The sequence below is a fragment of the Musca autumnalis genome, unplaced genomic scaffold (assembly GCF_047663935.1).
Source record: "Musca autumnalis isolate F117 unplaced genomic scaffold, ASM4766393v1 scaffold_1, whole genome shotgun sequence".
Taxonomy (NCBI): Eukaryota; Metazoa; Arthropoda; class Insecta; order Diptera; family Muscidae; genus Musca; species Musca autumnalis.
The window spans coordinates 173,277,152-173,294,925 of record NW_027411644.1 but is presented as its reverse complement, the minus strand read 5'-3'; the positions used below and the strand labels follow the sequence as shown (position 1 = coordinate 173,294,925).

Here is a 17,774-nt window from a genome sequence, read left to right as displayed (position 1 = left end):
CAACACTAAACATGCAAACAACTTCTAGAATGCATTTTAAGACTACAAAAACCCTAGTAGGGTTTTGTCCTGACAGATCCAGTTCGGATTTTATGGCCGCATTTAAACCGCACTAAAACTACAGTTTTTTGTATTTATCGGGCCTTTATCTCAGAAACCGTTAGGAATTTGGTCTTGTGTTCTTTGGCAATACTGTAGGCCTGTGGAGAACGAAAGTTCTCCACAAAAATCATCAACACAGGTCCATGTTTTGTTTTAGCCCCCATATAACAGCATCTACCGATTTTGTGGGGTTAGCTACATAGATTGACGGAACTACCCGATATTTGACTTTTGAGATTCCCAGTGGTCACAAAAAGATTTCACTAAGATTTTTCAATATAATTTCAGACAATATTCATAGATGAGAAAAGTCAAAAAATAAAAATAACAAAAAATAACTCGAAAGAAAAATAACAAAAAAAAATCGGCGTAGCGCTTTTTAAATAGGTTGATATTTTTAGGGTTTTTTAGGTTTTCACGATATTGCTTGGAAACCGCAAGTCCTACGGGAATAAGACTAAAAAAATATTTAAAATCCCTCCATGGACATTGCTCTTTCAAAATCCCCTAAAAATGTCAATGTGAATCGCGATTTATTTAAAAAGCGGTACCTTCCAATTTTCCAATATTTTGAGGATTTTAGCTACATTGTTTGATGGAATTACCCTATATTTGACATTTGAGATTCCCAGTGGTCACAAAACGTTTTCACTAAAAATGTTCAATATAGTTTCACTTTTTGGTATGGGCCCCATCTAAGTGTACCTCCCGATCTTCGGTATTTTGAGAATTTTAGCTACAATTTTTAACCGAACTAGCTGTAATTTGCATTGGAGGTTACCAGTGGTCACAAAAGTTCTCCACCAAAATTTGTCAACATAGGCCCATGTTTTGGTATAGCATCCATATAACGGTACCTCCTAATTTTCGGTATTTTGAGGATTCTAGATACCATTTTTAACCGAACTAGCTGTAATTTAACATTTGAGGTTCCCAGTGGTCATAAAACATATCCACTAAAAATTGTCATCACAGGTCCATATTTCGGTAAAGCCTCTCGATTTTCGGTATTTTGAGGATTTTAGCTATCTATATTTGACATTTGAGATTCCCCGTGGTCACAAAACATTTTCCCTCAAATTGTTCAATATAGTTCCACTTTTTGGAATGGACCCAATCTAAGCGTACCTCCCGATTTTCGGTACATTGAAAATTTTAGCTAAATTTTTTAACCGAACTGGCTGTAATTTGGCATTTGATGTTATAAGTGGTCACGAAAGATCTAAATTTTCAAAATATAAAAGTTTGCAATATAGTTCCAATTTTTGTTATGGGCCCCATCAAAAGGTACCTCCCGATTTTCGCTATTTTGAGATTTTTTTTTAACCGAGCTGTAATTTTGCATTAGTGGTTACCAGTGGTCACAAAAGTTCACCACCAAAAATCGTGAACATAGGCCCATGTTTTTGTTAGCCGCCATATAACGGCTCCTCGCGATTTTCGGTATTTTGAGGGTTTACTAGATTTTTTGACGCAACTACCCGATACTTGACATTTGAGATTCCCATGGTCACAAAACGTTTTCACTTAAAATGTTCAATATAGATTCACTTTTTGGCATAGGCCCCATATTAGAGTACCTCCCGATTTTCGGTATTTTGAGGGTTTTGGCAACATTTTTTGACGCAGTCACAAAACTTTTTCAGCAAAAATTTTCAATATCTATCCACACTTTGATGTAGCCCCCATATAAAGGTTCCACCTGATTGAACACATTTTTTGATTAGATTAGATAATGCAGGCATTTGGGGTATTCGTGGTCGACGAATGGTTGCACCTTAAGTTGTGGACAGGAAAGGAAACTAATTTTTCAATTTTAGTTAAGAATATTTTATGGTGGACGGTATAAAAAGTTCGGCCCGGCCGAACTTAAAGACTTTTTACTTGTTCTGTATTGGCAGCAGCATAACCCGGAATGCCTGCTCCGGATTTTTTTGCTCTATGCCAAAATCATAAAAAATACCGAAAATTTCGAGGTACCGTTCTATAGGGGGCTATAGGGGGTGTCGTTATACTATACCAAAAGATGGACCTATGTCAACGATTTTTGGTGGAGAAGTTTTGTGACCACTGGGAACTTCAAATGATAAATTACATGTAATTCGGTCCAATAAAATCCTCAAAATACCGAAAATCGGACGGTACCGTTAGATGACGGCTATACCGAAACATGGACCTATGTTGACAATTGTTGGTGAAGATGTCTTGTGACCACTGTGAACCTCAAATGTTAAATTATAGGTAGTTCGGTCAAAACTTGTAACTAAAATCCTCAAACTACCAAAAATCGGGAGGTACCGTTATATGGGGGTTATATCAGAACATGGACCAATTTTTGGTAGAGATATTTTGTGACCACTGGGAACTTTAAATGCCAAATTACCGCTAGTTCGGTTAAAATTTGTAGCTAAAATGGGGGTTATACCAAAACATGGGCCTATGTTAACAATTTTTGGTGGAGGAGTTTCGGGACCTCTGAGAACTAAAAATGTCAAATTACTGCTAGTTCGGTTAAAAAGTTGTAGCTAAAACCCTCAAAATACCGAAAATCGGGTGGTACCGTTATATGGGGGCTATATCAAAACATTAACCTGTATTGACGATTCTTGGTGGAGAAGTTTCGTGACTGCAGATAACCTAAAATGTCAAATTACTGTTAGTTCGGTCAAAAAATTTAAATCGGGAAGTACCGTTATATTGGGTTTACACCGAAACGGGGACCCCTTTTAGCATTTTTTAATGGAGAATTTTTTGGTTATTGGGAATCTTAAATGTCACATTTCAGTTAATTCGATCAGAAAATGTAACTAAAAGCCTCAAAATACTTTAAATTGGGAGGTACCTTAATATGATACCTATACCAAAATATGGGCCTGCCTATCTCCACCATTTTTGGTGCCGAAGTTTTTTGACCCCTTGAAACTTTAAGGGCCAAATTGCAGCCAATTTGGGCCGAAAATGTAGCTAAAATCCTCAAAATACCTTAAATCGGGTAGTACCGTTATATGAGGGCTGTACCAAAACGTCCACCTATCTTGGCCATTTTTATTGGGGACATTTATTGGTCAAAATACCTTAAATTGGTTGTTACCATTATATGAGGGCTATACCAAAATTTCGACCTATATAGCCCATCTTCCATGTGGAAAAAAGGAAAGAAACAAGTAAAAAAGTATCAGTCGGCTTTGCCGACAGAGATATACCCTCAGCCTGATAATATTGAAACTTTTTTTTCCCAAAAAACGTATGTATTTAGGGGGTTTTAAAAATTTTGGGCGTTTGAACCGACAAAAATGTTGATTATGATTAAAGATCAAACGATTTGCGGAGGAGATACAAAAAGGAATTGATCGACATTGACCATTATGGAAGTGGATCTCCAGCCACTACATATGGTGCCATAGGGGGTTTTTACACCCTTCGGGCTGTTTGCTCAAGAAGTATGGACTTGCCCCTGAAACAACTTTTACCATCGCAATTGAGGAAGCGAATGCAAGTTGCTTCAACAAAAATCAAAGTGATTCGAAAGCAGGTCTTAAAGTGAACATGTATCCGAAATTTTGTGTGGGAGGTACCGGATGGAGTGGACAAATATAGTCCATATTTGAACCTGATCTATATCTGGTAGATATATTAGGATGTGTAAAGTATGGTCCAATTCGGCCACTCTCTTCAAGAGTTATCGTACGCACAATTTTTCCGAACAATTCCGAACTTTTGTGGGGGAGGTACAGGAAGGAGTGGACCGATATAGCTCATCTTCGAACTTAAACTAAGTTTGGGCAAAATATTACGAAAGCCAAAATTTGAACCGAATCGGTTCATCCGTTCGAGAGTTATCGTGCGCTCCAGCCAGCCAGACAGACAGACGGACGGACATTGCTCAATCGACTCCAAATTGTCTGAAACACATTTCATCCAAACATACTTGGGGTCTAAAACCATTATTTCGATGAGGCACATTTTGCCCGTATGAAAGTGTATATACCCTCGTTAGCATAAATGCTGAGGGTATAAAAAGACACTCGGTTGCAAAATTTTAGCGTTCTGTCTCAATTATTGCGGACGCTAGAGTGATTACAACAAATGGACAGTCGCACGGACAGACGGACATGACTTGATCTTGGTCTTAGAATTTTATCCTGATCAGGAATATATATACTGTATATGGTCGTAAATGTGTTACAAACAGAAAAACAAACCTAATATATACTAGGGTGGAGGACATAGAAATGAACTTACAAACATAGCAAACGATGTTACAACAAACATCTAAATAACAGGCGGTTTAGTTTGTTTATCAAAATTACTATTTTAAACATAATAGGTTTAAACATGTTTATGTTACCTTCAAACTAACTTAAATTGAGTGCCACAATTTTCTGGGTTTTCAGCCATTCGGTTTCGGCGAAAAGTTAAATAATTTTTGCAGCCATTGATATGTCTGTATCCCTGTTCCCTTTGGGTTGTTTCTGGGAAATTTGTATCTATTTTTTATATTTCAATAGACGGAATTTCTTGTAAATATGCGCTGCATGGCGTGACTCATAATTGTAAGCTTTTTGCAAAGTCTTTTCATTGTAAATGAACAATGAAATACACATCTTGTTACAATATACATATGTACATATTTTTATCTTGACAAGTTTATGACGCGTAAATTAATATTGGTAACAAGTGGGTCAATGATTATTACATGTTTAAGAATTTATAATTATTTATTTTTTTATTTAAAATTTATGATACTCAAATCGGCTTTTAACGATCTGAAAATTTTATCGATATACACTTGGATACTACTTGGGTTATTATTGCCAAATTCACACAAATGCAATTGACTCCGTTATTTATATTCCTAAATATTGTAATAAATTTCAGGACCCAAATTATCTTAACCGTTTAGTCACTTAAAGATTCCCTCTTTAAAAACAGCATATGCTACCAAATACTTTCAAATACATTCCTCTTATAAATTCAGGTGAACTTACCAAAACACACTCAAAAAGCTCGTTTGGAATTCATTCTAAATACCTGAAATTATTTTATCATTTCCACAACACCATAATCCCCACCTACCTCATCGTCATCAACATTCCACCACTTTGGTCAATGCCATGATAAAGTTATTTAATTGCAATTTGTTAGTTTCATTCAAGTTGGTTTATTTCATTTGTAAAGTTATAAAAAAACAACAACAAATAATGTTTGAGAATCACCACCAACCATCCTCACACACTACTTGACATGAGATTGTTAGTTGCTGCCATTCTATCCGCTCTGCCCATTCATATGATGAATGCTTGTTTGTGTTTAGAAAAGAGAAAGCCATTTGCAGAGAATGGAATGAAGTGGAATGTTACAGTATGCGAAGGAGCACCGACGCGTATGAGTGATAAACAGCAAGCTTGCATCATAACTCATTCGTATCGGATGCTTTGATTTTATTTTCATTTCACATTTCAATGTGGCGGCTATAAATAGAAATATAAGTGAGTAGTTTTATAAATAAAGAGTAGTTTTATAAATGTCTACAACAACAATGTGCATTTATCATGTTTAGAAAAAAAATGAGTAATTTCATGGTTTTACTATATGATAAATTGTTTTCATAAAAAGAAATTAAAGTAACTATAGAAGAAAAAAATTTTCGGAATTTTGTTGTTTGGTAAGTGTTATTAATGATATCTGAAGAATGTGTAGTAATAAAAGTAAATGTATGATAGTATTTTTCTGTGTTTCAATGTGGATTATACTCCACAACGTAATGTCGACGAGTCATAAACACTTTTCTACAAATGGTTTCGTTCTATGATCAGGTATGACGATAAGAAGTTGGGCCCAATCAGTGTGTTAAACTGCATTGTACTCTGTAATATGCGAGAAGTCTGCCTTAACACTCCACACGGTGCTTTTGAACCAACTTTACATGGGAGGTGCTTAGAAGTTTATAGATGGCAAAAAAAAAAACAAACTGACTAACTGACTGACTGTATCGCCTCCTTATTAAACAATATCATGTACTGTGCGCCTTAACTAGCTTTAAATAAAAATCGTTTACACCTGGCAAGTTTTTGTGTATTCTGAAACAGCATAGATGAGAAAAATCGCTGGATGGATTTTTAAATAAATTGCGGTCAAAGTTCACATTTTTATGTTTATTTTAGGTTTTCGCGATTTTGCTTGGAAACCGCAAGATCTGTCGAAATGGGACTAAAGAAAATGTTGTAGCTGTAAGAATTGACCGTTATGATTTGTTCGTAGATTTTACCATTTTTGAGATATAGAAATTCAGGTCATATTTTTAGGTCTTATCGAAGTGGGTCTAGAAAAACTCTTATATCTGTGAAAATGTTCTACAAGATTGGATTTTGTAATTTTTTCCTAGGTTGTACCATTTTTGAGGTATATAATTTTAAGTTGGGATATTGCAGTCATGATATTGTTTTATAAGGAGACGAAACAGTCATTTAATTGTCCCAATTTGAACTTCTATATCTCTAAAATAGTAAAACCTACGAAAACATCATAGAGCACAATCATGTAGGGAACTTTCACTGCTACAACATTTTCTTTAGTTTCATTTTGATAGGTCTTGTGGTTTCCCAGCAAAATCGTGAAAACCTAAAAAACCATAAAAATGTAAACTTTGACCACGATTTATTTAAATAAAAACAATTTGTTTATCGATAATAAATATTTTTGTAAACTAAAAATATAAATATTAAAAAACATAATAATGGCGAATTTATTTGTTTTTTTTTTCCAAAATTTGAACCATTCCACAGTGGTTAATTTTGCGACCTGTCCAAAAATCTAAAAAAGTAAAAGGACTACACTGCGAGGATTTCAAAATAAGGTTTTTGATTACCTTTATTTTCTGCTGTGGTGATGTTGCTCATCACCAAAAATTTCAGTATATTTTCAGATTTTTTTTACAACCGGTTCCAGAGATATCGCGCCTTGAAAGAGTCGAATTCTGTAAAATCTATATGCAAAGAAATACTCATAACTTTTTTAATATATTTTGTTGTCCAATTTTGTTGTTTTATCAGCTATTTAATAAAAAATAGAAATAAAATATGCACAGTGGGCTTGGATGCGATTTTTGCGATTAAATATTTAAAATCAATGTTTAACAATGATTGACCCCTTCGAATTTCTTGAAAGATTTTATATTAAACTACGATCAATTACAAAAATTGTAAGTCCTATTTGGTAGTGGGATTCGTACGATTACTATTTTTTCTTAATTTTTTAAAATTTGTCAATACAATTTTTCTCTTGTACCAGTGTGAAACATTTGTTATTTTACCAAAAAAAAAAATAAAATAAAATAAAAATAACACTTTTTTAACATTTTTTTATTTAGGAATTTATCTTAAACATCTTAAAAACTGCATCATTTTTCGATTTGGAAAATGGATTAGCATTAGCCGGACAATAAACAAAATAAAGTGATAATCAAATACCCACGGTTTGGGAATTATATGAATGGGCATCCGAACCAAATAATCTACCAATTATTAACGTGAGATTTTCACAAGAATATGATTATTTAAATACGAAAGAGGAGTTGAATTTGAGATATGGAGTGGCTAAATTTATCGCGGGCACAAAAAAAAAAAAAAACGTTCAGTACTATCCACTAATGTTGGTGTACAATAATTGCTAAATCATTTTCAAAATCGAAAAATGACGCAGTTTTTAAGATGTTTAAGATAAATTCCTAAATAAAACAACAAAACAAATGTTAAAAAATGTAGTTTTGTATTTTTTTTTTTTTGGTTAAGTAACACTGGTATAAAGGAACAAATGTATTGACAAATTTTAAAAAAATGGTAATCATTCGAATCCCACTACCAAATAGGACTTAACATTTTTGTAATTGACCCTAGTTTAATACAAAAAAATTCCAAGATTTTAAATATTAAATCGCGAAAATTGCATCCAAGCATTGTGCAATTTTTTTTTTTTATTTTTATATCCTCCACCATAATATGGAGGGTATAATTAAATTTGTTATTCCGTTTGTATCACATCGAAATATTCCTCGGAGACCCTACAAAATTCTTGGTCAGGGTAAAATTCTATGTATATAACCGTGAACTCAAGATACAGCTCGCAATTTTTAAGGTAGAGCTTTGTAATTAGGTACATAAATTTCTATTACTCCTGGGATGTTTGGTATTGCAAATGGACTATATCGGTCCATGGTTTGATATAGCCCTCATAGAACTGTACCACCCGATTTTCGGTATTTTGAAGATTTTAGCTTGATTATGACACAGAAATGGCTGACATTTGGTACTTAAGGTAAGGTGACATTAGGCAAATATTTGCTCCAGCGACCGGCAGTGTGCGCCTACTAAGAAAATGTTCCGGCGCTTTACAAGATAACGTGACGAATGAAAACTTCTTGAACTTCATTTCAACAGCAAACCTGTTTGCCGGTCTGCTGTTGGAAATATTTACATATTTACTTTGTTTTTTACATGCAAAACCGTTGCAATGTGTGAGTGTGTGTGTGGAAAGAACAAATGGCAAAATTAACACCACACCGCCACCACCCACAATTTCAACGGCGTTCACGCATGACATCTTAAGGCACGTTCACACTAGGGCACTAAACCCTATAGTCTTCGTTGGGGGTATAAAACTATTGCCCAGAATTTTGTCGGTATACATCCACGTCTTCATATAGCCCCCATAGAACGGTACCTCAATATTCCACCAAAAAGGCTGAAATTTTGTATTTAGGCGTCGTTTGGGTTACAAAATCTTCCACGCATTCATATTGCTCTCTTTGAACGGTACCTCCCAATTTTCGGTATTTTGCAGGCTGTGGCTTCAATATTCCACCGAAATGGCTGAAATTTGGTATTTCGTCTTCGTTGGTGGTATACAACATTCCACCAGAAATTTGTCCGTACTGGTCCACTCTTTCATATAGACCAATTTTCGTCTGAAATTCGTTGGTATAGGTCTACGTTTCGATACAGCGATTTTCTCAATATCCCACCGAAATGACTGAAATTTGTTATTTAGTCTTCCATGGGGTTATAAAATATTCCAGAAGATAATTATCCGTATAGATCCACGTCTTCCTATATCACCCATGGAAGCGTACCTATTGATATTCGGCACATTCTCTTACCGAAATATCGGAAATTTGGTTTTAGTCTTCTTTGAGTCTAAAAACTTTCCGCCAGAAATTTGTTGGTATAGATCGACGTTATATAACCCCCATAGAACGGTACGTCCCGAATTTTGGTATTTTGAAGGGTAGCCACATTGTTTTACCGAAATCGCTGAAATTTGGTCTTTAGTCTTATGAAGTTATGAATATTTCTTTGTATATAGTTTTTACAGAATTCGACTTTTTCAAGGCGCAAAAAAACTGAAAATATACTGAAATGTTTTGCTGATGAGCAGCATCACCACAGCAGGTAATAAAGGAAAAACCTCGTTTTGAAATTGTGTCCGATTTCACTCAGAAATCCCAATCCACGTTTCTTGTTTAGTAAGTGGGTATAAAAGCTGGTCAGTGGCCCTATTTTGATTTTTTTTATCTCAATGTTTAAGTTGTTGCGAGTAACTTATAGTGAAATTTGGTGAAGAGCATTTTTGCCTTTGACATCATTCTTCTCATATAATATTTTGTAGGACAATTTTGCACAAACTCAGACGAGGTACGACTTTAACCCTACAATTGTTTTTGCTCAAAATTCTCAAACATTTCTTAAAAACAAAGACATAACGACACACAGTGTTGCCGCAGTGGACAAAAATCGAAGAATGTGATGTTAACTTTTATATATGTTTACGTTTCCTTCTAACAGTAATCACATCAGATACGACGAATCTGAAAGAATTTTGTCGATATTTGCAAAAATACTAGCAGACCCCGGTCCGCGTTGCTGACCCGCCGTAAAGAGTTTTAGTGACAACTTTTTATGGACTTTATGCTTGACAATTCAAAAATAGGTATTTTCTACCTCACTTTTTTTGGTCCATTGTCTAACCGAGGAGGATTTTAAGTTTACCAACAGATTTTGTCTGTAACCTTTCTTTTCTCTTACGGACTGTCGGATTTTTTCGTCTATTGATGCTGTTTAGGATTTATTATCGTCTAGGGAACATGGGGTCTTTATACTAAACCCATCTCGAAACTTAATTTGCAATATAAAACAATAGGCCATAGCGATTATAAAACAATAGGCCATCGAAATTCGTCTACAAATATATACCATTTTGGACCACTGGACATTCCTGAACATTTTCTGAAAATTACATGAAATTAGGTTCAGAAGTTTTGGAAAGTAATGCATTGAAAAGAGTGGGAGTTTCATCAGTTTTCAAGATATAACATATTTAAAAAAGAGGGCATGATCCGGTATTTGGGCTCCAAATATGTACCTAGGGAACACCCAAACCCATAACATATAAAAAAAGCAGGCGTGCTCGGATCTTTAGGCCCCAAAGAAGTACTACATTGTAGATTATTTCGTAAATTTTTAAACCGATACATGTGTAATTTTTGCAAACATAGCGTTTTTTTAAAAATATCGCATATGGGAGGTACCCCGCCTCCTCTGGAATTCAATAAAATATGCAGCCTGTTTCCGGGGGGCCATCCCTGTACATTGCCTGACAGTTTTAGGAAAATCAGTTAAGTAGTTTTTTTCAGAAAAACTTTAAATTGAAAATTTAAATGAAAATTGGAAAAGTGGGCTCGGTAAAATTTTCTTTTCATAAAAACCTATGTTGAGTTATGACGGCATTTGATTTTTATTCATAAAGATATGGCGTTTTTTTTTTAAATATGACAAAGGGAAGTACCCCGCCCCCTTCGAAATTCAAGAAAATATGCATCCTATATCCACCGGATGCCGGTTCAGTAGTTTTGTAGATGTAACACATTTTAAGAAGTTTGCGCTGTCACGTTTTTGGGTCCTAATAAAATAGGTAAGGTCGGAAACACAACCACAATTGTCTCGCAAATTAATTTCCAAACCGATACATTCGTAATTATTTTAAAAATAGCATTTTTAAAAAATATGGTATAGGGGAAGTACCCCGCCCCCCTCCGAAACTAAATTTGTGGCCTATTTTCACCGGAGGCCATCCCTGTACATTCCCTGACAATTACCGGAAAATCAATTCAGTAGTTTTTGTAGAAAAAAATTAAAATTGAAAAAGTTGTCGTGACAAACATTTCAAAAAAAGTATTATCGAAATGTGGGCGTGACAAACATTTCAAAAAAAGTATCATTACCAACGAATTACATTTGATTTTTATTTATACAGGTTTTTTACTTGAATTTTATTCCCTTTCCGCATACGAAGTTGCGGGCACTTTGCTAGTTATGATATAATTGTTCCACAAACATCCCAGAGGGGACAAAAGAAAATTCTCGCACATTAATAAGTGCACCCCGATTCTTATTTTCTCTAGGATATGGGATCTACTTTTATGGCGGAGTGCAAACGGAGTTTCTTAAAACACCACTTATAAAAAAGTTTTACATGGCTGTCGTCAACATTTCACTGAGGGGTTTTTTGCCACCGTTGAAAATTTGATGTTGCCTGATCTGGGAATGGAATTCGGGCATTCAGTGTGTCAGGCGGGTGTGGATATCATTGTATATGTGGGAAAATTTTCAAAACGACCCAAGAACAGTCTTTGGAAGTACCAAATGGAGTTCGCCGATATATTCTATCTTCGTACTCGATCTACAAAGTGTAAACTGAATTAATTACTTTGTTAGAGAGTCTACGTGCGCAGCAACCAGACGAACGGATATAGCAAAATCGACTCCTGATAGTCTAATACTGTCTTGTTCTTAATATACCTATAAGGTATATTCCGGATTGGTCAATCCTCATTCCATTTCAAAATTTAATACATACTCACTAACACTTATCTAGGGATTAAAAAAATTATGCATGTATACACATACATACGCACATATGTATGACATACACATATGTAGTATGTTAATCTGTCAACATTGAACTGCAATCAATTATTGCGCTGCGAAGAGCTTTTAAATATTTTATGCATGTCAAATAAAATTTTCATTAAAATATTTCAATTAAATTAAAGTTTTCATATTTATTCACTTAATTTTAATCGCTTTCTTAATTCTATTTTATAGGTTAAATCCCAGATAATCATCACTTGTACAACTAAGGTAAGCTGAACAATTTTGTTTGCTACAAACTTTGTAAACAACAAAAAAGAAAACAACAACAGCAACAAAAATAAAGTGTGGATTTATTGTAATTTAAAAATTAATAATAGCGGTATTCACTCATAGTTGTAGATTTACAACTCTTGTATATGTACTACGGTTTTTTACAACGAATCGTGAACGCCTTTTTGTGAATATTGTAAACAAATCAAAACAGCTGATTTTTGTTTTTAGCCGCCAATTTGTAATTGTGTACAAAACATTGTGCTATTGAATTTTTGAAATAAATTAAAAAATATTACACCTTAAAATGCCTAAACAATCAGAGAAAGATAAGATTATAAATTTTCTCGTTGAAAATGCAATTGATCAAATTGAATTTGAAGAGATAAAAGAATGCCAAGGTATGTATAATTTTGAGATTATATGAAACAAATGTAAAATGCTCTGAACTTTCTGCAGCTATTTGTGATCAAGATATTATTGACCATATTATGGATGAAGTTATGGAGGACTTAATCTTGGTCTCATCATACCGCCGAGGAGTGTATAACACAGTTCCAAAGTCAATGAAGTGGTCTGTTGATATCTTAACCCAAATAGATGATAATCGATTTTTAGAAATCCTAAGAGTTAGTCGTGTTGAGTTTTACAAACTTGTCGGCATGATTTCTGATTATTCAGAATTCAACCAACCTCGCTCATGTCAGCAATTTCCAATAGAGTATCAATTAGCAATTGTGCTGTTTAGACTTGGGTCATATGGACAAGGAGCATGTATAAAAAAAATTGCAGCGTTTTTTGGAGTTGGTGATGGTGGAACCATTGACAAGATAACCCGAAGAGTTTTTAATGGATTTTTAAACTTACAAGCACAGTTTATATATTGGCCGGATGAGGAAGAAAGAACATCTATTGTTGCAGAAACATATAACGAACTTCCCTTCTGTATAGGCTATGTAGACGGTACTGAAATACCCCTATCAGAAGCTCCTGTACTTGACGGAACATCATTTTTTTCGCGAACACATATATACTCGATTAAAGCGCAAGTTATTTGCGATTATAAGCTACGTATTCGTCATGTTGTTGTTGGGAACCCAGGCAGTGTTCACGATTCCAAAATATTTAAAAATTGTGAAATCTATAAACAACCGCAAACATATTTTTCTTCTCACCAATGGATAGCAGGAGACTCAGCTTACTCTCTTTCGTCAAATGTTATAACACCCTACAGAAGCAATTCAAACCAAATGGATATACAAAAACGAAAAAGATTCAATAGAAGGCATAGCTCTTATAGGGTAAGAATAGAGCATGTCTTTGGTATTCTAAAAGAAAAATTTAGCAGCCTAAAAACCTTAAAAATGCGGATTAATTCTCCCGAAAACCACACATTTTGCTGTCAATGGATCGTTGTTTGCTGCATTTTGCACAACATTTTGTTAAGTCCAAGAGTAGCAGGCGAATCTGAACTTCTTATTGAAGACGAAGATATTAACGAAGATCTTGAAGCAGTCGACGAAAATAGTTCTTCAAAAAATGAACTTAAAAGACAAGCTATATATAGTTTGATGTTCGATTAATTTATTTCATTAATTGCCAACATAACTTTTACACAAAAATAACAAAATAAAAACCATTTCATTAAAAAAAAGAAAAAATAATTCATTTTTTATAAGTATGAGATCAAGTAAAAACAAAATAAAAAATAACGTATAGGTACATAGCATTAAACATAAATATTCCATTGTGATTAAAATATCACCAAAGCTTTATAATTCATAACCCGTTTTGGGATGTACTTTTATATTTTAATTCCAATTCTAAGGCCCGTAAACGTTCTTCTTTTTCAATTTCCATTTTCTTCAGTTCATGTTGTTCCTTCCTTTCCTTGATGCTTTCTTCAAATTGTCGTGTTTTTAAATCAAATTCCATCTTAAATTTTTCTCTTTCAAATTCAATTTTTGTTCTTAAAAAATCATTTCTTTCGCTTTGTATAGCTGAAAGTTTGTCCAATGCATTTTTAGGGGCACATCTTTTTAATTTAGAAGCAAATTCCTGCACGGGTTTATTTTTTTGTCCTGACGTAGATGACGAAGTTGTTGGTGGAGATCGAGAAGTTGTTGGCTGAACCTCAACGCAGTCGCCTTCTGAAGAACTTAGTGCTGGTTCCTCTTCTAATATCATATATTCACGAATAGAAGTTAAAGAGCAGTCATCAATCGTAGAGCTATTTTCAAAACCACAGAAATCAGATTGTTCATTCAAGGAACTTTCGTGTTCTGGAGTACTACTAATTATCATGTTTGTAGTAACAGCACTATCGTAAACCGGAAACTGACATTCAGAATTTTTGGCCCCGAAAATGTTGTGAAGTTCCTCATAATATCTGCACATTTTTTTTAATTTTTCTGAAACAAATGTTTAAACTTCAGTTTCCATAAACTTTTAATACGATAATACTAACCTTGTACAGATGAAGCATCATTTTCAACTAATCCTGCTCCTGTAGATTTTCTCCAATTCTCCGCTTTGATGTAGGTCCTTTTAAGATTTTTTATTTTCCAGCGAATGAGGTCCCAGGTCGTATTTAATCCTGTGGATTCTATTAGCTTCCTATAGAAAATTTGGGCTGTCGGTTTCTAAAACAAAAGGGTAAAATTAGTACATGCATAAATTGTTTAAGCAACAAACTTACCTCAAACTCGTGATGCTCCTGTAAATATTCCAGCAATATCTTAACCTCCTCGTCAGTCCATCTTTTATTTTCTGCTTTTTTACGTGTTTTTTCTAAAACTTGCTTTTTTTTGGTCTCCATTCTTTTATGTGTTTAATTTCTGCGCTACAAAAAAACACCGACACAAAACAAAACTCGTAACGAAGTGGCGGCAAAACAATCAGCTGTTCTCTACACCCTTGTAAAGTACAGTGAAATGTTTACAAGACTTTTAGGTCGAGTAAATTAACAACCCTGTGGTAAATTAAACTTTCATGTATTTTGTTGTTGTGGTGTTGTAAACACTTGTAGATCTACAATGTTAACAACATGTACAAGATCTACAATGCCACTTTACAACGATGAGTGAATCCGCTAATGATAACTACCATCCATGTTGTTGTTCCCCACACGCTTTGTGTGAAAATTTAATTTGCGTTAAGGTCACGTTTGTTTGTGGTAATGAGCGTACTCGTACAACCGGACAACATCAACAACAATTGACAATATTTGTGTGTATGAATGTGGGCCATCTTTTGAACTGAACCATCGTTGGCATTATAAGCCAAATAAGTCATGCCGTGTTTTAATTAAAAGCTAATAAATAATCATCATCATTTCGCCATTGGGTATGTCTCTATTTCGGACGATCAAATGTGGCAAAGAGAGAGAGAGAGAGTGTGCCGACTGTGTGTGAAATTGTAATCTAAAATTGGTTCATATGCTGTAACATTTGCCAATAAGCTAAAGGAAGAAAAACTGATTATGAAGGTCAAATGGGAATGCTTTGTAATTATTTAATAATAAAATGTTTTAGGAAACATATTCGAGTGACAGTGATGAAGTTTTATATTCGTGTCAAGTACATCAAATTAAATAATAAATCGGGTGTTATTATTTTCATTTATGGGTCAAACAGATTGAACACTTTTGTTGACCCTTCTGGCCTGATTGATATGTTGCAACTGTTACATATGAACGTATTCGAACATTTTATACGGATAATCATTGTCATCGTCGGTCTCAATAGGAATAGGGTTCTTCTTTTAAATTTCAAAATCAAGCCTCATGGTACGTTATCCAGGGCTAAATCTTAAGAGGTTAGGGTGGGTCACTTATTGAGCACGAAGAAAACATTTTTCATGATTTTTTCACAAGAAGATTTTGTTTTCATCTACAAGGTCACACCTTGAACTACTTTCGGATTTTTTTGTTGAAAAATATTGCATAGTGCTGTGACAGTGTTTGGTAGCACTGTTTTTACCAAAGCAGTTTGTAGTGCCTACTCCAGCTCGAAAACGAATAAACCGATCAGCACATGTTTTTGTGGGTTCATTAACAACTTATTCTTAAGTGAAACGGAATTAAAACGAAATGAAACAATTAAAAAGTAGGGGCCGAACTTTGTATAACCTACACCATAATATATTCTTAATTAAAATGGAATAATTAGTTTCCTTTCTATCCAAAATTTTAGGTGCAAACATTTTTCGACCACAGATAACCCAAATGCCTCATATAACCTCAATTAAGAACGGCGTTAAGTTCGGCCAGACCGAACTCGTTATACCCTCCACACGGTGCGCTTGAAGCAACTTTAAATGGAAGGTGCTTACACCTGGGAAGTTTTTGCGGATTCTGAAACAACAATGTTCATAGATGAGGAAAATCAAAAAACAAAAAAAAAAAGTCGCCGGAGCGCTTTTTAAATAAATCGCGATTCAAGTTGACATTTTTAAGGGTTTTAAGGTTTCGACGATTTTGGATGGAAACCACAATTTTTATCGAAATGGGACTAAAGAAAATGTTGTAGCTATGAAAATTCTCTACAAGATTGAATTGTATGATATATTTGTAGGTTTTACCGTTATTATTGAGATAGAGAAGTTCAAATTGTGACAATGCATTGACTGTATCGCTACCTTATAAAACAATGTCATACATGGTGCGTCCTAACTAACTTTAAGTGAAAACCGCTTACACCTGGGAAATTTTTGCGGATTTTGAAACAGCAATGTTCATAGGTGAGAAATCCAAAATCCAAAAACAAGAAAAACTCCCTCGAGGGATTTTTAAATAAATCGCGGTCAAAGTTCACATTTATAGGTTTTTTAGGTTTTCACAATTTTGCTTGGAAACCGCAAGTCCTATCGAAATGGGACTAAAGAAAATGTGGTAGCAGTGAAAATTCTATACAAGATTGACCTGCATAATATTTTCGTAGGTTTTACCCTTTTTTGAGATATAGAAGCTCAGATTAATCGTTCAGATTTTTTTCTCAGGTCTTCAGGATTTTGCTTGAAAACCGCAAGTCCTATCGGAATAAGACTGAAGAAAATGTGGTAGCTGTAAAAAATTTTGGCTTTCGTACCTTTTTCCTAGGATGTACCAGTTTTGAGATATACAAGTCTATTTTGGCAAATTGCAGCCATGACACTGTTTTATAACAATTTGAACTTCTATATCTCAAAAACGGTAAAACCTACGAAATTATCAAAAGTTTAATCCGGTAGAGAATTTTCATAGCTACAACATTTTCTTTTATTTCACTTCGATAGCATTCGCGGTTTCCATGCAAAATTGTGAAAACTTAAAAAAAAAAATCCTTAAAAATGCCGACTTTAATCGCGATTTATTTAAAAAGCGCTCCGGCGATTTTTTGTTTTTTGATTTTTCTTATTTAGTTTCATAATCCGTAAAAACTTCCCAGGTGTAAGCACCTTCCATTTCTATGGGGGATATAGGAACCCGCGGATCTA

At 34.3% G+C, this 17,774-nt stretch overlaps 3 protein-coding genes across 9 annotated transcripts in view; 1 reads left to right on the top strand and 2 right to left on the bottom strand.

Annotated features, from left to right (window-relative positions):
• The window catches only part of wake (ankyrin repeat and fibronectin type III domain containing protein wide awake), a 785,047-nt gene that overhangs the window by 51,736 nt on the left and 715,537 nt on the right, over positions 1 to 17,774 (top strand). For all 7 annotated transcript variants that reach the window (XM_073958968.1, XM_073958961.1, XM_073958969.1 and 4 more), the window contains exon 2: positions 12,261 to 12,296. The gene's annotated coding sequence lies outside the window, so the exon portion shown is untranslated. The remainder of the gene's footprint in view (positions 1 to 12,260; positions 12,297 to 17,774) is intronic.
• Positions 1 to 17,774, bottom strand: part of LOC141388746 (protein FAM50 homolog) — a 157,865-nt gene that overhangs the window by 63,636 nt on the left and 76,455 nt on the right. The window lies entirely within an intron of this gene.
• Positions 12,399 to 15,355, bottom strand: LOC141388747 (uncharacterized). The gene is made up of 3 exons (XM_073958976.1): positions 14,998 to 15,355; positions 14,767 to 14,941; positions 12,399 to 14,710 (listed from the first exon to the last, which is right to left on the bottom strand). The coding sequence occupies exons 1-3, from the start codon at positions 15,115 to 15,117 to the stop codon at positions 14,079 to 14,081; spliced, it is 927 nt and encodes a 308-aa protein (XP_073815077.1). The 5' UTR covers positions 15,118 to 15,355; the 3' UTR covers positions 12,399 to 14,078.

Coding starts and splice junctions, on each gene's coding strand:
- LOC141388747 (XM_073958976.1), bottom strand. CDS start 15,117: ATGGAGACCAAAAAAAAGCAAGTTTTAGAAAAAACACGTAAAAAAGCA. Junction 14,942..14,997: donor AGGAGCATCACGAGTTTGAG/GTAAGTTTGTTG, acceptor CTTTTGTTTTAG/AAACCGACAGCCCAAATTTT. Junction 14,711..14,766: donor TGATGCTTCATCTGTACAAG/GTTAGTATTATC, acceptor CATTTGTTTCAG/AAAAATTAAAAAAAATGTGC.